At 41.4% G+C, this 17,413-nt stretch overlaps 3 protein-coding genes across 3 annotated transcripts; 1 reads left to right on the forward strand and 2 right to left on the reverse strand.

Moving 5' to 3' along the window:
* Nucleotides 1-724: 724 nt before the first annotated feature.
* On the reverse strand, nt 725-4,470 carry samd7 (sterile alpha motif domain containing 7). Its single transcript, XM_046409150.1, has 8 exons — nt 4,081-4,470; nt 3,574-3,697; nt 3,193-3,317; nt 3,006-3,087; nt 2,133-2,809; nt 1,892-2,007; nt 1,699-1,809; nt 725-1,415 (listed from the first exon to the last, which is right to left on the reverse strand). Exons 1-8 carry the CDS (start codon nt 4,181-4,183, stop codon nt 1,179-1,181), a joined length of 1,575 nt encoding a protein of 524 aa, XP_046265106.1. The 5' UTR covers nt 4,184-4,470; the 3' UTR covers nt 725-1,178.
* Nucleotides 4,471-12,969: 8,499 nt separating this feature from the next.
* On the forward strand, nt 12,970-14,133 carry LOC124069773 (apolipoprotein D-like). Its single transcript, XM_046409196.1, has 4 exons — nt 12,970-13,119; nt 13,242-13,363; nt 13,500-13,588; nt 13,758-14,133. The coding sequence occupies exons 1-4, from the start codon at nt 12,970-12,972 to the stop codon at nt 13,997-13,999; spliced, it is 603 nt and encodes a 200-aa protein (XP_046265152.1). The 3' UTR covers nt 14,000-14,133.
* Nucleotides 14,134-15,139: 1,006 nt separating this feature from the next.
* On the reverse strand, nt 15,140-16,878 carry LOC124069518 (apolipoprotein D-like). The gene is made up of 5 exons (XM_046408742.1): nt 16,727-16,878; nt 16,423-16,556; nt 16,191-16,312; nt 15,629-15,717; nt 15,140-15,522 (listed from the first exon to the last, which is right to left on the reverse strand). The coding sequence occupies exons 2-5, from the start codon at nt 16,540-16,542 to the stop codon at nt 15,281-15,283; spliced, it is 573 nt and encodes a 190-aa protein (XP_046264698.1). The 5' UTR covers nt 16,543-16,556; nt 16,727-16,878; the 3' UTR covers nt 15,140-15,280.
* Between the last annotated feature and the right edge of the window lie 535 nt (nt 16,879-17,413).

Genomic DNA, 17,413 nt, shown 5'->3' on the forward strand with positions numbered 1-17,413 from the left:
TAATACTTCATAATACTAAGTCTAATTTTCTACATTTTTTTAATTTACAGTAAATAAAGTACAGCGACGACGAAGTTGTAGTACTGATGTATTTTTCCCAGTACTTTTGTTACTTTTGAAATTTTGAATGCGTAACCTTTGCCTATAGCATAATTTGAAACATAGTCTTATTACCAACTGGATCTGAGTTATAGGATGGCCAATGTAGTGAACGGGATCACTTTGGATGGACACCATCAATGTAGTTATTATTTAAACATCAAAGATGGACACTGCGACAGTAACTACAGTGAAGCTGTTAAAATCCAAGAGGTGGCAGTAATGCAACGCATGTGGATACCAGAAAGGAAGAAGAAGCCACGTTTAAAACTAACAAAAACAAAAACTAAATGTTGTTTTAATGCTCCCCTCATAAACTATTTTGTATTATTCAAAACTAGCTTTTTTGCTTATTTGGAATCAAGTTATTCCTTCATGTGTTTTTTTTTCTTCTCGTAATTGTGAATTAATGTCACTGGTTTGTTTTTGTTCTTGTTTGCTATTTGTATTATGAGGATGCTTTTGAAAACAGGTTGATACATGTAGAGAAGGTAATCCTGGAAACAATAAATTGATTTGCTCGTTTTCATGACTTTTATGGGGTTTTTTTCCCCCTTAAAAGTATGTGATTCTTTACCACAACAAAAAGGCACCACTGCAGGCTTCTATGTAGAAAAACACTTTATTTAAAATCCAACAAATGCAAAAAAGGTATCAAACATCCAAATCCACAGCACTTACGTATGTCATTATAAAACCATTCCCAAATGATTTCTAAAGTCCTATGCTTAGCAGCTTAAAAAACAAGTAAGTTTAAAGCTACAATGAGACATTTAGAGACTAAGGCCTGTAATGAAATATAAGAAAAAAAAATCCCTCTTATTGTCTCATAACTCAAAATCCACATCAGTTTCATTCCACAGTTATTATTAAAAATAAGTGTAAATATATAATGTCAAATATAAATATTTAGCAGACACCTGGGCCTAGTGTGAACTGTGCATTAAATGTCCAGGTAGCAAAAAGTAAAAAAAAAAAGCATCTTCACTCCAATTAATCATTATGTAAACAAATCCACCACTGTGGCAGCAGGAGTTCAGGTAGTGCCATATGTGCAGCTCTGCCCTGGTCAGAGCTGATCAGACTGTCTCACTGCTGGCAGACGGAGGGGAGTTGTTTTCTGCCTCGTGAAGGTGCTCTGTGGCTTTGAGGACATCGGGGTCTCCCGGGCTCGCCAACATCTCCTCACTGTTGCAGTTAACAGGGGAGCCGATCTCCGGTGAGCGGTCCCCGGGCTTCTCTGGAGTGGCCTGCAGGGTGCCAGTGGAGAGTGGCAGGTTCGTCATGTACAACATGTTGCCCAGACGCCTGGACACCTGTGGAGGAATAAAGAGAGTAGACACATATTAAACAACAGGCGGTTTATTTAATTGCATCGGGAATGATGCACCTGAAGAAGAGAGAAACTGCTGCAGGGGGTGGTCACAATCATCAACACAACGCAACCAGTCTAATGTTCCCACAGCAGGCATTTTGATATGTCACAGTATGATGAGCACGGGTGTAGATAATAAAATTAATAATGGCTGAATTACATTTAGCTGCTTCAGTTTCACCATCCTGGTACCAACATGCTGGCTCAAAGTCTGCGTCACCCACCTGTGAGCGGATCTTCAGAGCTGGTCCCAGCTTGAGCCCCAGTGTGTCCAGTAGATGCTCCTCTGACAGGAGAGGCAGCGTCTCCCCATCAATCATGTGGTCCTTGAATGTCTGCAGAGTGAATCATATCATATTAGCCCAACAAAGACACAGCAGATAAAAGAAAAAGTCAAAGAAAATGATGGAAACCAACCTGAGCATATTCTGAACATGTTGGTATACCATTGATGAAGTTGTAAACATCATTCACTGTCCACTTCCTGATGTCTTCAGACACCTCATCACCATTTAGAAAGAGATTGGGTGGACCTGGGAAAAAAATGATACACTTTATTTGTTGGCACTGTAACGTACATGTGAAATGAATTTCTTAAAACATATGTGTGTGTGTGTGTGTGTGTTGTCTATCTTTGGATTGTATTGCTCAAACCCACCAGGTGGAAGGAAACCATTTCCGGGGACTGGGAACATGTAAGGTAAGCCTGTGAGTGCCCCACCAGCAGAGGGATACATGAATTTCTCCTGGAAAGCTGAACATTGACTGGATATGTCTTTATCATTTGTGCCGCTGTTTGCCACATCTGAGCACCCATCTTGACTGTTCACACAGGCTTTACGCAGGCCTGGCTCCCCCTCTTTGTAGTTCTTTCTGCTTCCTGTGGCGAGCTCAGAGTCTATCTTTGCTTGATGAAGCCCCTTGCTGTTGGTACACTCCTCCCCCACGTCCCCTTTTGCCTCCACCTCTTTCTCCTCCCCAGATGTGGCTCCCGGACTCTCCTCTACACTTTTATCTTCAGTCTGGCCCTTCAGGTTGGCCACATGGCTCTCTGCACTCTTGTGAGTGGTCGGTCTCCTTCCAGCCCTGCGTCCCCTCTCTCTGTGCAGCGTGCTGATGGGTGGGTAAGGGCTGGCTGACATGAGTATGCTGTTTGAGTGCAGTTCATCCAGGGTGGGACGGTGGACAAAGACATCATGGCCTTCCGGCATGCGCTGACGTCCTCTGAACGCCATAGGGTTGTGAGGGTACGACATAGGATTATCAATTCCCATAAGTCCCTTCTGATGGGCGTTCTCCAGCTCCTTCTGATGCAGGATGGCATTCATCTCCATTCTGAACAGGAGCACAGACAAACATTAGACACAAATGTTGGACATATTAGGGAAACAGTGATCACCACCAACAGTTATCACATTTGTTAAAGCAGAAAGGACTGAATAAGGCCTGGTAATGCACGAAATGTCACAGTGTTTTTCTAAGCAAAATGTGATGCAGACAAGTGTGTAGGTGGAACATCTGCTCACACTACCTAGCTATATTTTGCTTGTGAATGAGCTCCTGTCGCCGTGCAACCGTTTCCATGGGCTCCGTGGGCAAGAAGCCATAGCCAGCTGAGAGACAGAAAAAAAGAGAGAGACTCTGTTAATGCTCATTCACATTCCTTAAGACAGACTGGGAATTCTCTCAGGCATGAGTGTGCATGGGACCATACTCACCCGCTCCAGGGAAAGCTCTCCCAGGCAGGACATTGGCATGTGGAGGCAGAGGTGGACCCAGGTGAGGTCCCATGTGCATCTGTCTAGCCTCAGATGGTACCATCTCAGTGGGGGGAACGAGCTCCCTGATGACAGAAAAGCATGGAAAATCAGCCATCTGAGTATGGTATCAAACTTGAGCCTTTACAGGCAAATAATCACCGGCTTACAGGTTCAATAACTTCTGTTCAGTTGATAATTGAGGCATATTTTGGTCTCAGTAAAAACATGTGCACAATAGGCAGAAAAGTGCAGCAGTGTCTTCTTCACCTATGCACATGTAATCTATAACTTTTTCCAGAGAGCTACTGTTTCACTTGGAGACTGAATTCAGGTACAAACCTCTCCATGAAGCGAGGTTCGAACTGTGCTGGGACCCCCTGTAGCCTCTGCTGACTCTGTGCGAGGATCTGCGGGGCCATGGCCATCTGGTTCCTCATTATCAGCTCCTGCCTCTGTCTCAGTTCTGCACAAGAGACGCAAAGCACCACAGGTCACTGGGAAGTCGTGGCTTCAATATAGCTAACAATGCCTGAAACATGCATTGACTGTTAAGGCTGGAGCCTGCAGCAGGTAACGCTCAGCTAGAATCGATACATGACAGACAAGGTCACAAAGTTAGACTAACCTGTTAGGAGCTCCCAGCTGGGATCAAATTCAGACAATTTCAGAGGATGTAAAATTTAAAAAGGTATCAAATTACCTTCATACAGATTGTCATAGTTGTTCTAAGTTCTGCACCTGTCTTTAAGTTTTGCAGGATTTTCTAAGTTGTTCAGTTTCACTTGGGTTCCTTTTACATTTTATGTTTTTATGTTGCCATGTCCCCTTTATGTTTTCATTTCTCACCTCCAGCTGACATGCCGTTGACCAGACGATACCAGTGCTTTTCATCCAAAGGCCCCTGCTCCCCCAGCGCTGTCATCTTCCTCAGCTGCTCCCGTGGGGTCATGACACACACGACCTTTGATCCCCACCTGAATGCTGTAGAAGTTCAAGTTTAGAAAGAGGGTGAAATCAGGGGCTGCGTTCCTACAGACCTGAATATTTGACTACTTTGACAAACTGATTATTGTGATATTGCATGATATTTTATAGCTTTGAAGCCTAAATTTATGGAAAATTGAACTTGATGATGGATGGATGTGTTTTGTGTTTTCTTATTACTGCCACAAGGGGGCAGCAAATCTCAACACATCAAAGAGCTGCCTGATTGTTAATGAACTTTTTGCTATTATGTCATTTGTCCAGAAGAATATGTGATCTCACTAAAATACCAAGGAGTAAAGAGGCACATTACATTTTACATTATATTCTGCCAATCAAACTTATTTCAACATCTCTGCTTGTTGTTGTTGTTGCCTACAATGCCAAGTCAGTGAAGTTTCTTATTTTCATCTTATTTTTGGTGTTTTCTTACACAGCGCAGACAGTGAAATATGCTCAAAAAACAGGACCTTGAACAAACTGCCAATATGGATACATACACACAGTTACGCTGGCTAAATGAGGTCTCTAACCTTTGAGTCTTACTCTCTCCTCTTACCACCATCCTAGCATTAAGCATTAAGCTTAAACCACCCTTAACACTAGCCCTCGTAATAAAGTAAATCTAATCCTAAACTTAAATATAACACCTAGATCTAAATCCTAACCCTAATACTAACCCCTTAAAACGTGAAGACCAGCAGAAACTGTCTTTTGTGTTGAGGATTTTTCTCATGTTTACATCCTGGCAAGCACATTTGGTCATCATCATCAAGTGTGGCAAGGAAGGGACACACTCTTACAATCACTCAAACACACACACACACCAAATGGCCACATTGTTCTTGGCTGAGCCAGCAGCTTGTGTACACAATCACAATCGACTTAGACACCTACAATTAGCCTTCTACCCTGCAGAAATCCCATTACAAAATATGATACTGTAAACGACAGCACAATAATCCAGTTCTGCTAATCCGGGAGCAGTGTGCAATATGCCTCTGAACAGACCAATCTGAATATTCACTGCACAGATTTCGTCACCCACCTCTTTATATGATAAAAGTTTATATTGATCGTAAATGTATTTGACTGATTTTTTTGTGAGTATATGGGACATGTGCAAACTGTGCACACGTACTTCACGTTACATTTCCTCTGCTGTCCCCTCCCCCAGACCAGTGCTGCCATAAGATTTGTCCCGAGGTCTTGTGCATTATCCGCAGTCACTCAAGTTCCCTCTGAAGCCCATCTAATCTGAGGGCTGTAATCCTCCTATTAGTCCAGCAACAGTCTGCTAGCTACATCTGCTGACCTGCCTGCAGACCGCCCTGCTGGCCGGTCCACCCCCCCATCCCCACCTTCCCCAGGCCCCTGCTACCCCCAGGATCCTATTAGCTAAGTCCTGGCTATACAGCACTTTAAAGGGATGTGTTGGAGGTAATCCGCACGTTTAGAGTTTTACCCTCAGCAAACCTTGCCTGTAAGCATCCCGGACAATACGCCCTACGTGCTAAGCCTATTAGCCCCCATTAGCTCCCAGGATGTCCTAAAAACACCTTGGGGATAAATGTGGGGATGCAATCGGTTTATGTGGAGCTATGTGGTGTGAACACATGCACCCTGCCTCCACCTACGTCTCTGCCAATGTCATAACATCTAGCATCAGCAAATGACATGTATTTCAACATTCATGTCTCTGTAATTCCTAAGTGGGCTCTAAGCCATGAACCTCAGGGCCATGTCTACTGTATTATCTCCTTCACTTACTCTCAGCTGGGAATAAATTATTCAAATAATTTTTAATGTGTGATGCTGTAAACTCTTCCTATTTCAAGATGATTGGACTTTATAAACGTTGAGTTTGAGTGAATGAATATAATCATAATCCAGTAATCTAAATCAAAATACAAACAAAGCAATGTAATTTTGATCCCTGAGCCTTTACGGGACATCAAGTAAACATGTCCTCAGATAAAATACCACCAACTGTGACAGAGCGTCGCTTCGGAAGAAAGACGGGCCTGCGTTTGCACCAGATTCTGCATCGATTAGTATTATATTGGAGTCACAGAGTCTTCTGTTTTTCACAAAAATAATTCGCTATGATCTTTAAAAAACACTTATGAAGGTATTTTCAGAGACTCCTCTAACCATCTGGATGAAAAAAATATTTCACCTCCTCTCAAACTGTGAGTGTATTTGTGTTCTTCTTTTTTTTTTTACTGAAAAAATAAAATATTGGAAAGAAACATCAGAACATATTAATGCATTGAGTTGACTTGAATAAAATTTTTGCCGGTACAATAAACAACGTCAGGAATCTGCTTTGGTGAGCTCACAGTGCAACAAGATAGACAGACAGGACAACACTCAACACACCCAAATAATGAAAGTATCAAACACATGCAGACATATTTACAAAAACAATACACCACAGATATAAAAAAGAACTAAACATAATATACCTTGAACATAATATTCCAGGTTTGCTGATGTTACTGACGAAAATATCTATAACTGTGCTTCTCATTGTGCAAAAGGAAATGCGTCGTCTACATCTGCCATCTTTGTTTGCGATTTATTGAAAAGAAATGTTTAATTGTGCAGAAGACAGAATATGTTTTTCATTCAGATGGTTTAAAGGGTCTTTTTTGTAAATGCCTCCAGAACAGGAGTGTGCGACTGTGCGGGCGCCCAGCTTCATGTAACGGACAGGAAGTGAGAGTCACAAAGTGGGGCTGGTGGGAACTTCAGCTTTTGGGGGAATCCTTTGTAAGGCCTGTTCGATCACAGCTAACACTTTGATTAGGTTTCGTTTTATGTCTCTTAAGCGAAACTGTAGCCTGCTGTAACACATGTTCAAACCCAAATTTGCTCAAACGTCTTTGGCAGGTACAGAATCTCACAGGGAAATTTCAAGTGGCTTTAACATTTTGTGAGTGAAACTGTCATTCCAGGTGAGACCAAAAAAACCCCCCAAAAAACTCCTGTCATATTTCCTTAACAACCAGGGGCCATGCCTCAGCTGCCAAATCCGAGGATTGGACTCCTTGGATTTGCTGTTGCCTGGTTAATCTCATTACAAGAATGAATTAAAGGGAAAAATTGCTGACGACTTAGATGGAGCCCTGAGGAGGTCATATCAGACAAGACAGAAGTGTTGTCTAGTCCTCCCTAATCCTCCCTCACACAACAAACACATGCTCAAGCCATCATGTATATTCCGCCAGTTACACGAAACAGATTAGATTTTATGAGAGTCCTGTGTGGAGAGCTGCAGGTGGTATTGATTTAAGAATTACTTGTGTCATAAGTTCATGTGACAAATTGCTGATAAAGATGGTGATTGAAAAGACTGAATTGAATATAAATATAAATATTATGTACAGAAATATATAGCATAATATGGACACAAATCACTGCACCTGATAAGAACAAAGGGCTAATTCATCATGTATTTTAGCATTATTTTCTTGTCTCTACAGAATCTGGGCTAATTATTAGGTTAATTATACAGATTTCAAGGTAGCTCCTCTAATCGCATTGGCCTTTAGATTAATCACTTACTGAGGGATGAGCAGCCTTTTCTGCAGTTTACTGTTCACACTGTGCATGATGAGAATGCATCATTTTCAAAGTCTTGCATTTTTATACTGTTGTGATGCAAATATTCAGCTAAATGCATGGATTTCAAAGTCTTTACTGACCTTCTGCGACCTCACCGAGACATTAGACACTTTGTATGCTATCATATACTCTACAGTAAGCTCCGTAGAATTTGTGGTTATACAGTACAAGAATAATTGCAGCGCAAATGTAACTTACAGCAACTAAAATACAGCACCAACAAATCAGTCACAAAGAGAAGCATGAGGGGAACTGGAAAGAGAGAGTGGGAAAAGAGGAAGTTTTAATGGACTTACCTTAAAGCAACAAGTAGAGCTTGGAACTTGTTTTGTCCCAATTAGGTAAAAACACAAGTCAAAAACGTAGAGTAAAAACCTTTGGAGAGCTCACAGAAACCTGTCTCTCTACTGTCCCTCTTTCACTTCAAACTAAATGGCTTCCCACTAACCAGCCAACTGGTCTGCTGCCAGCTAACTGCCTTAACTAAAAAAGACCTTTTAAATACCGATTCATTTCATCTCCATTAGATGGCCTTATCTCCTGTGGTAAGCCCTCCCTGTCCTGACATCACTATGATCTCCCATCCAACTGCTTGCTGCACCTTGCAACTGATGTGTAATTACTCAAGCAGCACTGGTCCTAAGCATGGAGTGCTAAACCTCTTTCAACGTTTACCTCACTAATCCCTTGTTAGCACTTTAGACCATGGTTAAGACACCTAAATGCTCAGCTTCCTTTTCCAGTGGCAAAATGGCCAAACCCTCCTTAACTGCCTTGTGGCCTCATGCAGAGAGGCTACATGATGCTGATTGCAGACTGTAAAAATCCTACAGATCAGTCTTGTTTTTGTCTTTCTTCACATGTTTTGTTTGGGTGTCAGATGTATTGCATTCCCCAGGGTGCCAAGGGGTTGACCCAAACATGCTTCGTAGTAATTTACTAGAAATCCGCCTAAATGTTGGCAGGATCATCCTCTCAGACCTCTTAATCTGACAGTTTGTGCTCACTGGCTGCTTACAGCACGGGCCTGCACTTCTTTAAATGTTTTTTTAATGCCCAGTGGGCAGCAAGGTGTGCACAATTATCTGCTTGACTGGTTAATTTGCTAAACAACAAAAATGACGCAAAGGGGATGGTGTTTCTGTCTCCCTCTACAGTCTGCAGGAGGGCAAAGAGCTCCTGGAGAGTCGAGTGAACGTGGAGATCAGTGCTGTCCTGCCTTGTTTATTACATATATTCACAAACACTCAGTTGTTTGTTAGCTAAGCCTTCGCCAGGTGAAAACTGACAGTTCTGCAGTGAGAAATGATACAGTCAGCAGACACTTTATCACTTACAATTATGCAAAATTGACCTGCTTCACCTCCATCACAGCCAGAATTCGTTGACATGAGATCATTAGTCCAAATACCTGCAGTTCAGCTACTCCCTCTTTTTGTTCATTCCAAATTTTCCGCATATTATTTATCCAGTTAACGGGGCAATTCAATTTTATTAAATTAAATTTAAATTTCCTGGAAAAATACTGAGGATACGACCTCAGTGTGGTAGTTTTAATGTATTTGATTAGGGGTAATATTATTACATGTGTGTATTTATGTGTTCATGTTGGTAGGACTTTATACATCCTGGTTAACTTATTTTCATCATGTTTTTGTAAAACAGTTTTTAATATCTGGTTTTGATATGGCAGTTTTCACCAACTGCCATCATCAGGTTCAAATCCTCATTTCCAGTGCTTTGTTGTACCACCAAAAACTGATTCAGTTGGCCTCAGCTCTAGTATGTGTTGAGTTCCAGTTAGCAAATGTTAGGATGCTAACTAAGATGGTAAACATTATACCCACTTAGTATCAGTGTGCTAGTGCTGCTAAAATGCTGACCTAATTCATACACTGTTTCCCCCTTAATTTTTACAAAATGTGCATTTGTGCCCCTCCCCCCACGTTGAAACCAAACCTACAGCCTACACTGTGCAGCTCATTGTTCTGGCCCTGTCCAGAACTGAAGACATGAAAAGCGTCATCTGGCCAGCAACAATGCTTTGTTACACAGTGACACTGATGAGTCGAATGTGTGCCACCACCATTAGACCACCATGCCCTTGATGGGGGTCAGGATGGACCCATTACAGTAAATTCGGGCTTAGTGCAACACAAAAACGCAAACAAACAGTAAAGTTTCCTATCTCTGTAGTCCTGATCAGGTGCTCAGACTCACCTTTTTGTTCTTAGCGGGCAGTAGTGCCACCATGCTCATTCATAGTTCTACTCTGTGTGTGTACAGAGATGATATTCTGCACACATAGCATTGTCCAAAATATCCTTGTATGCTGAAGCATTAAGATTTCCATTCACTGGAAGTAAAGGGCCGAGCCCAATCTCTGTGAAACAGCTCCTTAAAGAGGTCTGTCTGGATACTTTTGTCTATATAGTGTAGATTTTAAGATTGTAGGAATGAAGCTCCTGTTCAAATCAGTGGATGGTGCGTGAATGTGAGGCTTTCACTGATCAGAAATGTGCTAACACGAGCGGATAACGTGGGGGTGGGAATACCTCCGAGTTTACTGACTTAATGACTTATATTTCAGAATTTATTTGCATTTGTGAATAAACTCGCAGGAACCAGGATTTGTTGGTATTTTTTTTGTTGTTGTATGAATATTGATGGAGGGTAATTTTTGCCTTTTGTTCTTGCATAAATAGTTTTATGCGCATCCTTCAATTTGGTTTTTAATAACAACAAGAAATAAGTTTGTCCCAAAAAAATAAATAAGCAAGACATAATTTTTTACTGAAAAGAGACTAACAACTGACCCAGGAATTGAGAGACCAGAGCATTAGGGCATCTAAACCGCTAATTTAAGAGTCTCCTAGGTGTAAGCTTTTTATGAGGGATTTCTGTCCATCTTGTTTGCTTTCAGCTTTACAGAGTCACAGTGAGGCGAAAGGATCAGCACAGGTTTAACCTCGAGAAACAGGCCCAGCTATAAATTCCCTGGGCCACTATAAACAACTGACATCGTCCATCTTCTAATTGTACTAACAATCTGGTGTCCGGATCACAGCTGTTTCCCGTATTCCTCCCCATCGAATGACATCCACACCAAAGCTGTAATCCCTCAAAGGTGGAAGTATTACGTCTTTTACACTTGGAAATCCTGTTTAGGTCTTGATTACCGTGAGATCCCAGATTGTAGGATTCCTCAGGATCAAGAATCCCTGAAATAACTGGAAAAGCCTGAGATCCCAGTCGTACTACACTAAGGAAATAGCCACTACTCAGCGAATGTCTTTTATGGTGCCTTCCTCAACTATTAGATGTATGAAAGACATCAGCCTGCTTCTGACTGGAGGTAGGGCATCATAAAAACACTTCTAGGGTAAAATTATTCTTATCAAGGGAATAAAGCTCATTTTAGTGAGATACTTGAGGTATAGACAGGCAATCTACTTTAAATTCTACATCAGTAAAAGAATACTGTGCCTTGTGACAGTCTCAGGTGGGCTGATCTGCTGCAAAATGACAACAGAAGTTTAAATAAAAAGCAGTGTTTGGTGTAATATCTGTTAAATGGAAATCAGTGCAGTTGGTATCCCCTGTATCATTCGATCCATTCATGTTAGATTCAAATGGTTCATTCCTTATCAAGGCAAACAGCCTACAAGCTTGTTAGTGGCTCTGGGAGGCTGCGACAACTCTCACGCACTGACCTTTGACACTCTCGCAATCGACACTTTTCACATGCCCTCACGCCACACGTCCCTTTTCTCACGCAGTGAAAAAACAATTTCATAACTGATGATGTCACGATGCATCGATGACAGGTGCCCGCAGCCAGGTGTGAGAGTCACTATGGAGACGCTCATGTCTCTGCCACAATTGCACCCATGTATAAAGAGAAGTAGACCTCAGAATCAAAAATGGCGACTATTAATCCAACGAGAATTGCTTGCCTGGTGCATTCGAGGTTACTTCCTGGTTATGTGGCCCATTGAATATGTGTAGTCATGTTTCCCCAACTGCCCACTCGGACCATAGACCCTACATGGAGATGAGGTCAGAGATTTGTGTTTTAATTGCTTTTCTTGGTTTGTGGAAAATTCTACAAATATAAAACAAATTCATAATAGAAGGAGTCAAAATTGACGTTATTTGCAGTTGGAGGAGACCTGTCAACAGTTTTATTGACTTCTCTTTCGTGGTGGTCTATGGACAAAATGCTTTTTAGGCTGCAGGGGAATTATTTTGCTGCAATTAGGCCACTGGGCAAAATTAGAACCAAGTTATTACTGTATATCCTGGTCTAAATTATGCATTCCTAGATGTAATTGTACTTCAATAATGAAATCTAGTAATACAACATAATTTTACATTTTAGGTTTACAGGGTTATACAGGGCTGCTAACACAATCAGACGATGTATGAAAAATTCTCCTGTCTTTGAACAATGCGATTCCTGCAGAGTCTCCCAGAGGTCTTGTTTTTTAATGCTCACTTCTCCCCTGTCCTCCTGATTTCTCCCTTCAGGAACAAAACCACTAATTAATTCCCCAGATACCAGAAAATTAACAATTTTCTTGAGGAAGGTCCCCATATAGACTCTCCTGGTCGGGTTTGGTCTCCTGAAGGTTAGCAAGTATATTATCAAGAAGGTAGAGTTGCACTTAAAAACCACAGAAGTACAATCTACGATACACCCTACATCACTGGCAAGTACTTCCGTGTGAAAATATTACAATATAAAGGATTATTACTACATATTTGCTAAACAGCAGCCAAGGTCTGTGTTCTTGAGTAATATAACCTTTACACTAATTTGTCAATCATATCTTTTTCTGCCACAGACCTCTTTAAACAAAAAATATCAACATGAACAGGTGCCAATTCTCACATAATTTTCTCAAAATAGCCTCACATGTATGTAAACAGGCAGTGGTGGATGTGTGTGTGTGTGTGTGTGTTAGCAGAACACACGTCACCGATCTATAAAAACACCAGCAATACTCAAAACTTCACTGCTACTCACTAACAGGTAGGGGTGCTGTGAGTCTCCCCTTTTCTTGCCTTTGCTTCACCTTTGCTTCACCTTTGCTTCTATAAAGTGGATACAGCACTTTTATGTTGATGTCTACAGGTTGTGGAGAAAAGATGAATGCCATCCAGGTGATTTCCCTCACTCTGCTGTCCGTCTTGGCAGCCAACGCCCAGGTCATCATGCCAGGAAGATGCCCGAGGCCTGCTGTCCAGGAGAAATTTGATGCAGCCAGGGTGAATAAGTTATCTTTAGTTTCCAGAAGTTAACAAATGAAACCTTCTAAAGATACAAGTTGCCCCACCAATACCTCAAAGACTTATTTCATGCTCTTATGTGTGCTGTGCTTACTCTGCAGTATCTTGGTACATGGTACGACATCCAGAGACTGCCACATAATTTCCAGAAGGGCGAGTGCAGCACTGCCACCTACAGCCTGAAGAGCCCTGGAGTTGTTGGCGTCCTCAACAGAGAGCTGCTGTGAGTATTTTCTACTTAGTTTTTGGATCTACAGTTTATACACAAAGGAGGTCTGTTTTACATTACAAACTAAAAAATAAAGTTTTGTGCTCAAACAATATATTTCAAAATATTTAAAACTGTGCGCTTCTTTTAGTGCTGATGGGACTATTGACTCCATCAGCGGCACTGCCATGGCTAAGGACCCCTCTGAGCCTGCCAAGCTGGTGGTTTCCTTCTTTGAGAGTAAGGACCCTGAATTTATTACACACCCTTGTTGATCCCTGGAAAATTTCTTGTTCTAACACTTTAAACTACAGTTAAACATCTTCTTTAACAATGCTTTAAGTGCAGAAATTTTGAAAACCAATAATAAACGGGGATGACTAACTGCTTTGTCCCTTCACACCTCCAGATTCTCCCCCTGCCCCTTACTGGGTGCTGTCCACCGACTACGACAACTACTCCCTGGTCTACAGCTGCACCGACCTCGGGGTGCTGCATGTGGAGTTTGCCTGGATCATGAGCCGGCAGCCAACCCTGCCTGAGGAGACCATTGAGGAGCTGCACAGCACCCTGTCCTCCATCGGAGTCAGAGTGGATAAGCTGCTCACCACCAACCAGGACCCAGTTTACTGCAGTGCCATGAACCAGTAAACAGACTGAGACGGTTCTGCTTCAGACTGTTGAGTGGTGTGAGTGTTGCTTGTGTGCTCTGACTGTATGTCTCATGAAAAGTCAATAAACTTATTTAAATTGATTTTAACCTTCCTGTGGGTCTTTGTGGTGGTCTGATACTGATAAATGATGGAGGTGCTTGTTGCAGTGCCTTTGTTGATCTCTGATAGCCAGAAGGTTTGGTTCACATAGTTTTACACAAGATTTCACAACATATAAGGACTAACAGCTAATGTACAACATTCTCCACATCCTTCATCCATTCACTCATAAAGTATCAGCCCTTACTGGATCTTTTACTGTCTATTTAAGCAACAAAAGGCATACAGTGTAAGTGGTATGTTTTGAGCCAGTATGTTATTGTAGATTTTTTGGCTGTGAAAAGAATTAATTAAAAAATCGGTATCACACATTAAGCGTGGCTTCCACAAAAAAAAAGGAAAAAAAAGCAGCATTTATTGATTTAAATTTATTGAATTTTTATATTCTACTTAAAATGTTTAATACCAGAAGGACTTAAACAAAGTATAGCTTTATACAAGCAAAATAGATTAGAAGATCTGATGAACTTACGGTTTGATCTTAGCACAGTTAATAGGAATTAATATGTCTACAATCATCATGTGGACTTAATATGACTGCCACTCTCCAAATCTCACATGCAAACAAGCTGAAAGTGTTCAGAGCAAATTTGGGCATAAAACTCTGCTCTTACTGTGAGTCCTTGGCCGTGGTGGAGGATATACTCAGATCTTTTACTTAAGTACCAACGCCACCATGTAGAAATACTCCTTTACACATAAAAGTCCTGCATTCAAAAAAGCATTCATTATCAAATTCTTAATTAATCTTTTTTTTTTTTTTTTTACAATATTTTGTATTTTTAACCTGAGCCTGTAGATTAAATGTAACGAATCAAGCAGCATAAAATACTCCAGTAAACTACAAGAAGCTCAAGCTTATACTTAAATACAGTACTTGAGCAAATGTACTGCACCACTGGTTCCTGCAATGCAGAAATTATAGCTGCAGTTTTCTGGAGTCAGCAACTGAACAAAAACATGTGTGTTGCACTGCTCACTTGTGTCTGTAGGTTCAATGACAAAACACACCTCAACATGCTTTTCTTTTTACATGTTTATTCCACTGACTTTCAGAACACATCGACAGGGGAGATACGCAACGCACTGCGTACAGTGATGTCATGTCACAACTCCAAGTCGGCCTGAGCCACACTCTCGCTGGCTGAAATAGGAGAATTTAATGGTTCATGGTTCTGCAGTAAGTCTCGTCCTGGTTGGTGGGGACCATCTTGTCCACATTGACGCCAACAGAGGACAGGATGCTGTGCAGCTCCTCCACGGTCTCCTCAGGCAAGGTGGGCTCTCTGCTCAGGATCCAAGACAGCTCCATGCGGAAGAGGCCGAAGTCTGTGCAGCCGTAGACCAGAGAGTGACCCTCATAGTCGGTGGACAGCACCCAGTAAGGACCGGGGGGAGATGCTGCAGGAGAGACCAGCATGAGAGTCAAAACTCAGCCAGTGTAGTAAATACTTGGAATGACTGGACCCGAATGTTACAATACACTTTTAAGAATTAGATCTTTTACTTTCATAGAAGGAGACCTCGAGCTTGGCAGGCTCTGCAGGATCCTTGACTTTGGCAGAGCCCACAATAGAATTAATGGTTCCATCATCGCTAAAAGGAGGGGAGAGAGTAAAAACGTGAAAGACTTTAAATCAATCCAGCCGTGTATTTCCTTTCTCTTGCAGTTGGATTTGTTTAAGTTTCACTGTTATTTGTTTATGCTCCCTTTGTCACAAAATGCTTTCCTTTCATAAATTTGAAACAAAAGATTAGCCTGTGAATTTTAGCCAAGGTACGTTCAATACAGGCAAGGCAAAAAAAAAAAGAAAAGAAATGTGTACAATGTTTGCTTTAAAAAAAGCTATAGCAATAGACAGCCCTGTGAGAAAACTTTCCATCACAGAGCAGTTATTTTCTAATTTAGAGGATAAAAAGACTTTTCATTTGCTGCTGACAAGGACAATGAGTGAGTAATTGTATTTCCAAAAATATTATGAATCTAAGCAGTAGTTTTAAAGAGGAATAGGAGCATATTCAAACCCTCAGTTTTACATTTTTTTTATGTTTAGGTGGCATGTACTCACAGCAGCTCTCTGTTGAGGACTCCGATGACACCAGGGCTCTTCAGGCTGTAGGTAGCAGTGCCGCACTCACCTCTCTGGAAGGACGTGGGCAACTTCTGGATCTCATACCACTTACCGATGTACTGCAGGGGAAGCGCAGGATTTCACGCACTTACTGAACATATAACTGCTGTGAGACTTAAAGTTTAACAGTTTCGTACTCATTTCAGACTCACATACTCATAATACTCACCCTGGTAGCATCAAAGTTGGCCTGAACAGCTGGTTTGGGACATTTGCCAAACTTCAAAACCTGGGCGCTGGCTGCAAGAACAGACAGCAGAGTCAAGGAAATCACCTGCATGGCCTTCATCTTATCACCACGACCTGCCGAGAACAAAGCGCACAAAACACATTGCACCGATCAGCTGCACATCAAGAGGTTGCTCCTGAACTCGGTGAACAAAAGCTAACATTTTAAAGTCAACGCCAGAGGGGATAAAGCAGGGGACGTGCATAGAAATGAAGAAGAAGAATCATGGCTGCAGTCTGCTCACCTGTGTGTAATCAGCGGTACCAGTGTGCAGGTATTTGAGGGTCTTTTATAGATCTGTAGCTTCATTTAAGCCCTTTTCTGTGTTTACATGTAAAAGTGTGCGATGAGGAGGAGGAGGAGGAGTGAGTGCGAGAGTTGGCACCTGTTCAAATGGCAACACTGTTCAAACAGTGAACGTGAGACTTGTGTAACGCTTTATCTTATATAACTAAATATCTATATAATATATACAATATCCAAAAATATAAAAATATCCAATTTTATGAGTGCTCCAATAAACAGTAGACCAGTATCAAGGCAAAGAGATCAATATTTAATTATTACAGAAATTATTATGTGCGTATTCACTCACTTTTTGCAGAAACTGTCTGTACAGTAAACATAAAGCTCCAGTTATTTACAAGACAAACACGAGTGGAATCAATCACTCTTTAAGTGTCTGCAGGAAAGCGTAGGAAAGCATACTGCTGAGCTACTTTTAATGGAAGAATATTTTTCTGTGGGATTACAGAGGACGTGACATCCATATTGAAAAGGATAAAAGGTTCAGCTCCGTCACTGGCTGCTGTTTTCAAAGAACCAGATTCCTGATGGAAGGATTTTATTTAATTTTTTTTTTTAATTTTTCAAGTTTTCTAAAGCACACACAGGTGTAAAAAAAAAAATAGATTAATTGGGCACAGGTGCA

The sequence above is a fragment of the Scatophagus argus genome, chromosome 13, assembly GCF_020382885.2.
Source record: "Scatophagus argus isolate fScaArg1 chromosome 13, fScaArg1.pri, whole genome shotgun sequence".
Classification (NCBI taxonomy): Eukaryota; Metazoa; Chordata; class Actinopteri; family Scatophagidae; genus Scatophagus; species Scatophagus argus.

Coding starts and splice junctions, on each gene's coding strand:
- samd7 (XM_046409150.1), bottom strand. CDS start 4,183: ATGACCCCACGGGAGCAGCTGAGGAAGATGACAGCGCTGGGGGAGCAG. Junction 3,088..3,192: donor GAGAGCTTTCCCTGGAGCGG/GTGAGTATGGTC, acceptor TCTGTCTCTCAG/CTGGCTATGGCTTCTTGCCC. Junction 1,416..1,698: donor CTCTGAAGATCCGCTCACAG/GTGGGTGACGCA, acceptor ATTCCTCCACAG/GTGTCCAGGCGTCTGGGCAA.
- LOC124069773 (XM_046409196.1), top strand. CDS start 12,970: ATGTTGATGTCTACAGGTTGTGGAGAAAAGATGAATGCCATCCAGGTG. Junction 13,120..13,241: donor AGAAATTTGATGCAGCCAGG/GTGAATAAGTTA, acceptor CTTACTCTGCAG/TATCTTGGTACATGGTACGA. Junction 13,364..13,499: donor GTCCTCAACAGAGAGCTGCT/GTGAGTATTTTC, acceptor CGCTTCTTTTAG/TGCTGATGGGACTATTGACT.
- LOC124069518 (XM_046408742.1), bottom strand. CDS start 16,542: ATGAAGGCCATGCAGGTGATTTCCTTGACTCTGCTGTCTGTTCTTGCA. Junction 16,313..16,422: donor CCAACTTTGATGCTACCAGG/GTGAGTATTATG, acceptor CTTCCCCTGCAG/TACATCGGTAAGTGGTATGA. Junction 15,718..16,190: donor GTCCTCAACAGAGAGCTGCT/GTGAGTACATGC, acceptor CCCTCCTTTTAG/CGATGATGGAACCATTAATT.